The sequence below is a fragment of the Nyctereutes procyonoides genome, unplaced genomic scaffold (assembly GCF_905146905.1).
Source record: "Nyctereutes procyonoides isolate TBG_1078 unplaced genomic scaffold, NYPRO_anot_genome, whole genome shotgun sequence".
NCBI lineage: Eukaryota > Metazoa > Chordata > Mammalia > Carnivora > Canidae > Nyctereutes > Nyctereutes procyonoides.
Genome location: NW_026575140.1, coordinates 73,187,785 through 73,197,648, shown reverse-complemented (window position 1 = coordinate 73,197,648; position 9,864 = coordinate 73,187,785). Strand labels below are relative to the sequence as shown.

The 9,864-nt window shown below is 40.8% G+C and overlaps 1 protein-coding gene across 2 annotated transcripts in view; it reads right to left on the bottom strand.

The window, feature by feature from the left end:
* Positions 1–630: 630 nt before the first annotated feature.
* The window catches only part of PAFAH1B2 (platelet activating factor acetylhydrolase 1b catalytic subunit 2), a 32,817-nt gene continuing 23,583 nt past the window's right edge, over positions 631–9,864 (bottom strand). For both annotated transcript variants that reach the window (XM_055304860.1, XM_055304862.1), the window contains one exon: positions 631–6,586. In XM_055304860.1, coding sequence (XP_055160835.1) covers positions 6,308–6,586 — 279 coding nt within the window. In that variant the 3' untranslated portion in view covers positions 631–6,307. The remainder of the gene's footprint in view (positions 6,587–9,864) is intronic.

Sequence of the window (9,864 nt, the reverse complement as noted above, 5' to 3'; positions counted from 1 at the left end):
CTCTCTCATTAATAGATAAATAAAATTTTTAAAAGCACAAAAAACTTTTGTAAGGACACCTGGGTGGCTCAGCGGTTTAGCGCCTCCCTTTGGCCCAGGGTATAGTCCTGGAGTCCCAGGTGCCAGCAGCGAGTCCCACGTTGGGCTACCTTCATGGAGCCTGCTTCTCCCTGCCTGTATCTCTGCCTCTCTCTCTGTCTCTCATGAATAAATAAAATCTTAAAAACAAAACAAAACAAAACCCTTTTGTTAATAGGTGTGTATGGCATCTTTCTGTTTTTGTGAACTTTTTCCTTATTACTGGCAAGAATAACAGGCATTGTTCCTCACAAGCAGCAGCATGGTACCACTGAAAGAACAAGAAATTAAGTTGAAGGATTTGTATTCTGTTAAGCGTCTGCCTTCAGCTCAGTTCATGATCCTGGGGGCCTGGGATGGAACCCTGCATTGAGCTCCCTGCTCAGCAGAGCCTGCTTCTCCCGCTCCCTCTGCTGCTCCCCCTGCTTGTCTATGATCACTTCCTCTCACCGTCAAATAAATAAAATCTTAGGAAAAAAAGATGATTTGTATTCCAATTTCGGTACGGACAGTTATACTGGCTAGGTGACCGTGAATAAATCACTCAATCTGTTCATCATACTTTCATTTATTCAATGCCTAGTTTGTGCTAGTCACTAAGCTAGGTGCTGGGAACACAAATACTTAAAACACATTCTCTGTTCTTAAGGAATTCATAATCTAACAGTGTAGACAAATAGGTAAGCATATAATACAGAGTAAGTGCAATGATAAAAGACTTACACAGGGTATTATGGGAACTCAGAGACAGAGATTTAGTACAAACCAGAGCTGGAAATCAAGGAAATCAGAAAACACCCCACGAAGTGTCCCTGAGGGGGATCCTAAAAGATGAGTAGGAGCTAGCCTAGCAAAGGGACAAGAACATATTCCAGACAAGGGGTCTCAACTTGAACAAAGTCATATAGACTCAAAGTTCAGTGCTGTTGGCACAGAGGTTCAAAGAGGTGGGAAGAAATGAACTGAAGAGGATCGAATCATGGAGCACATTGGATGTTCTAGCTAATGGCTTGGACGATCAGTAGTTACTGATGAGCATGCTGCAGTACACTGATGTGTTAAGGTCAAAGCTGGATCAGGATGTACAGCGTTTTTTGAGATCATAAAATAGCATAAAACCAGAGTAGAAGACAATGTGTTTATCAAAACATCTAAGACCGTTGCCTCATGGCTACGTAAAAATATGGAGAGTTAAGATTTCACCCCTGCTACAACTGGAGAAAAGTATAATGGACTCTTCTGCTGGTTTCTATCCAGTTTTCCCAAGTGGATGCTGGTGAGGAGTCTTCCCTCCACTTGTCCTAAGCCAATGCAGAAGCTCACATGGGGTAGGAGTTCAGATACACTTAACAAAGGGCCAGGGCTGCTGTCACTGCTCCTCTGTGATTAAGGGGAACCAGTGAGTGGCTGACAAACGCAAAGCCTCTGAGGGAGGAGAGGGTAAAGAGGAATTTGGTGTGATCAGATATGGGAGAAAGGCAACTAGAAAAACAAAAATACCTTAGTTTCTCCATATTTTGTTCTCTTATAGGAGTAAACCAGTTTAACCCAGTAGCGTCACTGTGGTAAAGAGTGATAAAGTAGAGGATACAAAAAACATAGAAGCTTTCAGCTGCTGAGGAAGGTTATACTGGCGTATCAATTTGATGTAATTAATGTTGGCGTGGTTGGTTGCTAGTCATCAAGTTAGGCTCTGATGGGCCAGTTGAGTAATTGACCCTTGTTCCAGTCTCATAGCTATAAAGAGGTCATACTTAGGTCAGGCTGTTTTAGCTCAGGGAGGCAAAGGTGCTACATGAGAGCTCAAGGTTCCTTCCTGAGCTCCGTCGTCACACAGTGTTATAGTGGGAGTGATGCCATTAATCCAGTTCAGATGAAGTGGTCTGCAGCATGCAACCAGACTAAACTATCTGCAAAAACATTCCGGACTCATGGGTAAAGAGGCAGATATGTGCTTTCTTAATGTCTCACATGAATGAACCCTCAAGGTTTTTATCTACGACAGTGGCCCCCAACCCCACTCAGCATATGGACACGCTGGTAACCTATTTTAGTTATCTTTCTGCCATTTGACTGTACTTACACACTTTCCCATTCCCTTTAGATCTTAAACTTCATTTACCTAAGTGCTTCCTGTCTGAACCTGTTGACGTGTTAATAGCCAGGCAGTCTTTGAACCACTTCATGTGTACCACCAAAAATCCTTGCTCCATGAACACGTCTCATTCTACTGCTGGTTTTTAAGGTTGAAAAGCAAGATGGCCAGGTAATGCACTTTAAACAGATTCTAATAGTTGTGTGGCCATATGGAGGATAGAATTGAAAAGATCCATCTGCAGAAAAGACTGAAGGAAGCTGTCGGCTTGGTCCATGTGAGAAGATGGACACTTTGCTCCTTCAGCCAAAAAAGGAGGGATGTATCTATCATGAACTCACTGAATCAGAATGTACAACTACAAAGACACCCCAGATTGCACTAGTGGGCAAGACAAGGACTCTGAAATCAGGTAAAGCTGGGTTCAAATTCCAGTTCAGGCACCAAAATTATAGGATTCCTTAGGCAGATACCATCCATTCCTCCCTCGGCCTCTCAGCCAACAGTAGAATGGGGACAGATGCACCTACAGAGAATTAGGAGGCCTTTCTTCCTAGATGGCACAGGAACTCAGCAGAGTCCAATTAATTTGAAGCACTTGAGTGCATGCTGGGGCAATAGAAAGAAGAGATATTCTACAGTGCAAAAAAGGAAACTGAGGATTATTAGTGTGAGAAACAGAAACAGTGGAAATTACAAATTTAATGTGAATAAATTCTAGACTGAAATTAGGAAAAAAGACCAAGAGGTCTTCTTCTTTTTAACTTTTACTCATAACCAATCTGAGACACTTCCTTGGACAATTTCCCCAAGTGTCTACTTAGGATTCCCTATCTCTGCTCACCCCACCCTTCCCTCCTTCAGGCCTGAGGAGATGTGTTGACAGTGAGCTCAGGACATTCAGTTCCCCAGAAAAGCAGCAGGATGTTCTAAGTATCCAATGTGCTTGTGGTTAAGGTAGGGGGAAAAAGCATCCCTTTTTTCCCTCTCCGTTGGAATCCAGTCTGATAAAGGAGACAGAAAGACATAAGCAAGTTTGAGTGAAATGTTTACATTTATATTGAAATATGCACTAAAACAGAATGAGTTCTACTAGTCAATGAAACTTTGCCAAAGCAGAATCACAAACTTCTGTTGGGGAGGTCCAGTCAGCTAGCAGCAGTGATCCCCAAGCAGGAACACCAAGGAGAAGCCTGGGAGAGCCTACTCCAAAAAGCCTCCTTTCAAGAGACCCCGACTCACTTCTCCCACATGCACCCACACAGATTTAGGAGCGTGGACATGCTCCTCATTTTCATATATTTTTAGTTTCTTCTTCACTGCAATAAATATAAAATTGGCAATGCTCATACACCACAGCACAGACAGTATTTCAGGCTTTAGCATACAACTGTAAACAGTGACTAGGTTAAAAATTTTTTTAAAGTAAGGTGTCTATTTTTTTTTTTTAACAACGAGAGACAGAATTCTTAAGAGCAGGGCATGAGCTATTCAAGATTTGTTCTGTTGGGTTAAGGTTTTCACAGAAGATTCAGGTTTAGACAGATGCCCCCCAAAAAGACCCTAAGTGGGTATCAGACCACTGCCCATGGCAGCCTAGAATATGTAGGCAGCAGACCAACATGCATTAGGTCACTTTTGGCAGTACATCCTCAACCTGCCACACTCGCAATGTGACCATAGAAATCCATAGTGCCATCACTGGCTGTCAGCTAGGGTATTGGGAACGGGTGGGCAAAGGAATTAAAACTGGTGTGTGTGTGTGGGGGGGCGGTCAGAACACCTCTGCTAGCTGTCTGGAAAGTTGGCCCCTTAATCACAAAGACAACTAGGACATTTCACTTGGACAGTGCATTACATTTACATATACATGAAAAGTATAAAGAGAGAAATCCAAAGAGTAAGCATTAAGTTCCGTCACTGTAGGAAACAGGGATGTCAATCAAGGAAAAACAGATGAATGCTTTTTTGCCTAAAGCAGTGCAAAGAAAGCTTGCAAGAAATGAAAGTGGACTCAGTATCTGCACAATAGCAATGGGGCAGACTTTTATTTAAAAGGCTAGTGGTTCAAATACTATTGCTTGAATAGCTCTGGTAGGTATAAAATGTAGTAACGCCCGAGGTTTACACACATAAGCAAAGGAGCTGAAGACCAGCTCACAAAGGGTATTTGATCCTCAGTCAGGAGGGAAGCTGAAAGCGCATGCTGCAGGAGTAACCTAACCTAACGGGTTTGTCTGGACGATACTCCCCACCCTCTGACAAACGGAAAAGGACCTGGATAAGAATCGGTCTTTCACACTCAAACTTCTGGCTTCATCAAGTCTCCACCCTCCTTAGAACTATGCCTCAGCTAAGAAGAAACCTGTCCTGATAAACTCAAGAATCTGGGCTACTAAAAAGAAAGGGAACTTTAATGTGGGAAGCAAGTCTAGTAAACATCACATGTACTTTCTGTTGTTAGTGAAGACATGATACATTCAGAAATGTATTTTAAAAAAAAAAAAGACTAAAAATAAGACCAAAAAAATTCCTAGAAAGAGGCTTCACAAAAAAAACATCAGCCCAAGTTCTAACCCTCTCAATCAGAAGTGGCTCTCAGCACACATTGGCAATCCCTTCCAACTCCCTCCAACAAAAGTACCAACACTTGCTTTGCAAGCAGAATATTGAACACCTGCCTCGGTCACTGAACTTGAATGTTAAAGAGAATCAGTGCAGAGCACATTTTATTAAGTTACTCCAATACCCACCTGGTCCAGTCTAAAATGTTTGTGTGTAGATCCAGTTTGTATACATTCCATGGCTATACTAAACAATAAACCATGTATTGTCCTGTTATTTTTAAAATGGCAGTTCTTGTAGCTTGAGCAAACCATTAAGATTATAAAGAGCTCTCTTGAAATTCTCAGATGAAAATACACTAGAGAGAAGCCCTGAAAGTCGAACAAACCTAGTTCTTTTTCGCTAAAATGGTGGGATCAAGGTAGAATGTCTATTCTGAAGAGCGGCTCCATTTGTTCCCCCATGAGAAAAGGCCAATTTTTTCTGGACTGATATAATTTAAAAACTAAGCCAATAAAAAAATAAAATATACACCTTAAGATACTATAAAACTTGAAATAATGTCAAGGCTTATGGAATGGGAAACAGAGTTCTGGTTGTTTTTTGTTTTTCCCAAAAAAGTAAAGTATAACACATTTTAAGGAAAAAACAAATCAAACCAAACCAGAACTCTGACTATGGATAGCACTACACAGACTATGCACAGACCACCACACAAGAATGAGTTGCACATCAGTACTATCATCATGAGAGTCACTGGCTGGGGGCTTACACTTCCAGCAACAGAGCTCCTAGGTAAAAAATGTGTTAAAAGCTTGTAATGTCAACAAGGACCCCTCCAAAACAAAGAGGGATGAAGGGAAATAGGGAGGAAGGGCTGCATGCATGGGTCTATTATAGACATGATATTCAGCAGCATAAAAATAATACCCTCCGTAGAGTCCCCCAAATGGGGCAAAACCTATCTTCCACTGCTAAACATGGGAAAGATGAAGAGAACAGAACAAATTCACTTGTAACCATAGCATCTCCCATATCTGAATGACAAGCACGTTCAATCTGATGCTGTATGTTAAGGAAATGTTGCGAATACATAGGAGTAAAGCAAACTAAAAACAAAGGGCTAAATTATGAATCTTAAAAACTGGGAAAAACATCTGTTTTTAAAGCCAAGTAGGTGTGATCGTGATCGTTAACTATATATGACATAATCCATAGCAAGAAAGGCCAAGAAAAAAAATCTTCATTTTGTTCAGTCCTTAGGCTCGATGTTGTCCCAGGAAAAACTATGATAATTCAATGAGTGTGTCATACATACAACTAAAATGTCCCCTTCTGGTTTCAAACAAATTTTAACAACAATCTTCCTTGGCTATTTTGTCTCCTGTGTCAAACCAACCTTCTATGTACAGGACCAGTTTAAATCCCTCCTCCCCTTCAAACACTAGATATGAACATCCAGGAACATTCTACAATGCAAAGTGCCTTAGGAAAGAGAAGGATTCTGTAGTGCCAGTGATATAACTGATCTGAGGAAGCTGGGGTGCGGTTAACACTGATGGGAGCCAGTCAGGCGATGGTGGTCTGTTTCTCCTCAGGGGTCTCCTCCAACAACTGCATGATCAGTTCATGCAGGGGTTTGCAGATCTTCGCGTAGCCCCCTCCCGTGAGGTGCAGAAAATCAAACATGTCGTGGCAGGAGATGGCACCGTCCGAGTGCACGAAGCCCCCATCCGTGTCCAGGAGCTGGACATTGGCGAGCTTCGGCAGGGAAGCCTTGAGGAGCTGGTTCACCCTGGCATTCTTTTGCCTCAATGGGTTGGGCTTTTCACCTCGAGGTAACAAACCCTGGGGCAAAGCAGAGAACAGAAGATGATAAGAGTCACTGGTTTTTCTCTACTGACTTACCTGTGATTTCGGATTCCTGGAAGAACTCCATTTGGCACTCTTTAAACTTTGATTTCTCAAACACTGGACTAGGCTGCTCCTCTTCCTCTCCCAGTCCCTTAATTGTTGGTATGCTTCAGGGGCTTGTCCTTGGCCCACTACTCGGCCTCCTCCAAACACTCTAGCCCAGAACCAAACTTCCCAAACTTCCTGAGGAACTCTCAGACTGACATGTCCAAAACCAATTCATCATCTTCTCCCTACACTATGGTCCTTCTACATTCTCTGTACCAACTGGTCATTCTGACATCCCTGAGTGTTTCATCCCATATATCTTATCTATGTAACATTAGATTACTCAGTTTTTGCATCCTTAATACTTTTCAAAACCTTTTCCCCCCTCCATTCTGATTATACGTACTTGGAAACAAACTTACCACTACTCACTCAGTTGACGTAAAGTTCCTGAGTGGTCTTCCTACCTTCACTGTGGTCTTCCCTCCAATTCATTCTCCATACAGTCATCAGAATAATCTAGCTCAAATACACATTTATTTCTGAAGGCTACATGGAACCTACACTACTGCACATGAGAAATACAGTGGGAAGAAATATGATCTTGAACAATCAAAGACACATAATACCTGCCATAAAACAGAGGTTTCCTAAATTCACTTTTAACTTATATTAATTATCTAACTTTCAGATAAATCACGCGTCTGTCCTCCTATAGTCAATAAAACTCCACCCTTATGTGGCAAGAGCAAGGCTTATCGTCTCCAACTAGAAATGTCCTTTTCCAGATGTTGATCCTATTATAAAATTGTCAGACAACCTTTCAGTTGGTTTATAACTAATGATAGCACATAGCCAAGTTACTGTTATTTTTTTTTAATTTATTTTTATTTTTATTTATTTATGATAGTCACACACAGAGAGAGAGAGGCAGAGACACAGGCAGAGGGAGAAGCAGGCTCCATGCACCGGAAGCCCAATGTGGGATTCAATCCCGGGTCTCCAGGATCGCGCCCTGGGCCAAAGGCAGGCGCCAAACCGCTGTGCCACCCAGGGATCCCAAGTTACTGTTATTTAGGCAAAAATTTTTCCACCTGTTTCTCCTACGGGCTATAGTAAGAGGTCTTATTTCACAAAAAATAGATTTTTTACGGGTATTCTACTAAAGAAAAAAAATCTTTATGCCAAATTACTTGTTCATGTCTGCTTTAATATTTTTCAGCAAAATGTTGAAGCCTTGATTACCACTTTATTGTGTAATTGTATAGTTCCAATGAGAATTAGAGATAATTATGATTCTGTTCCCCTACATCATCACCTCTTATCCTTGTTAAGCACCTCAAACATTTCAGATGAAGTCAATCCTAAACCCTAGTTTACATAACAAAGTATAAGCCTCTACGTCCTACAGTTAACAAAAAAGAACTGCCCTCAATGTTTACATATTTAAGTCTCAAGGAGAAAGGATAACCAGTGAACAACAAATATACTTTGTTCTGCCATTCAAAGAATACCATGACAATCAAGTCCTAAAAAATGATTAAGCTTTAAGAACAGGGCACCATCCCTACTGAGATTTTCAAGCAAGGATGAGAAAAGCACCTTATGTATTTGTATTTTCCTTAATATGAGTGTATCAAAGGTATGCCATGTGATTTTTTCCCCTAAAATAATTACTAAAATAACTATCAATGTTAAAAGAAACAAAAAAGAAAAATATCATGCTCCTAATCTCATCATGTGACAACTATAGCAGACCCTTGAATAACACAGGTTTGAGGTACACAGGTCCGAAAAACAAGGTAAATACAGTACTGTAAATATAGTTTCTCTTCCTTATGGTTTTCTTAGTCACATTTTCTTTTCCCTAACTTTAAGAATGCAGTATGTCATATATACAACACGCCAAATATGTGTTAATTAACTGCTTATCAGTAAGGCTTCAGATCAACAGACTCTTAGTAGTTAAATTTTAGGAGTGAAAGTTATATGTACCTTTTCGAGTGTATGGGGGTCAGTGCCCCTGATCGTCATTTTGTTCAAAGATCATCTGTATTTTAAGTAATACTAAATATAATACACATAGAGTTTAGTATTTGGATTTTTCACTTAAATACATCATAAATATTGTTTCCACACAGTTTTCGTAACTGTCATTGGATCAGGGCTATTATATTCAATGACTTGTGCAATCATTCTCTCACATGTCATTTAAGGCACTGCTGAATTTTGAGTGTTGTAAAGAACACCGGGGTGTATCAGATTTAAAAGTCTGGTTGAAACAAGACTATTTACAGAGGATGTATTCAGCAACATTCATGCAACAAATATATCCCAAGCAGCTATACACCAGCCACTGTACCTCAGAGGTGGACTCTTAATGCAACCCTTTCTAGAGTAAAGCAGGGATACAAGCAAGTAAATTAAATTAAATACCATGTAATAAAAAAATAAGGCTAGAGTGTTTGGAGTGGGCAGAAGAGTAGGCCAAGGACAAGACCCTGAAGCACACCAACGTACCAGCACTGGTAAGAAAAATTCAAACTCCTATCAAGGCATACAAATCCCTTATGTAACTTGGCCATGGTCTCTTTCTCCTAAACATCCTGGCCTCAAACTTTATTCAATGTCAGCCCTAAAATTCTTGAAGCACCTTTTCTTCACTTGTCCAACACAAATACACACACACACACACACACACACACAAACAAGCCTGTCATCATTTTTTTTTTTCTCCCTATGTAATGCCTTCTTTTCTTTCCTTTTTCCATTTGCCTGGAGACCAATGAATTCTTTAAAACCGTAGTCAAATGTCAGCTTTTAGGCCCAAAACCCACCCGTTCTCATGGGGTGCCTGGGTGGCTCAGTGGGTTAAGCATCTGACTCTTGGTTTCAGCTCAGGTCATGATCTCAGGTTGTCAGAACAAGCCCTGTGTCAAGCTCCATGATCAGAACCGAGTCTGCTTGGGATTTTTTCACTCTCTTCCCCTCTTTGCTCTTCCCCCTTGTCAAGCGCACTTGCTTTCTCTAGATAAATAAAATCTTAAAACAAATAACCTGTTCTCCTCTTAGCATACAATGTAATTACTCTCATTAGCATACAGTATGCTAATTCTCTCTTTATATTGCCCTGTCCATCTACCACTAGATAGGGACGATGTCTCACTCATTTGTTTGCTCAGGACCCAGACAGTGTCTCATACATAGTGATCCTCATGTTTGTT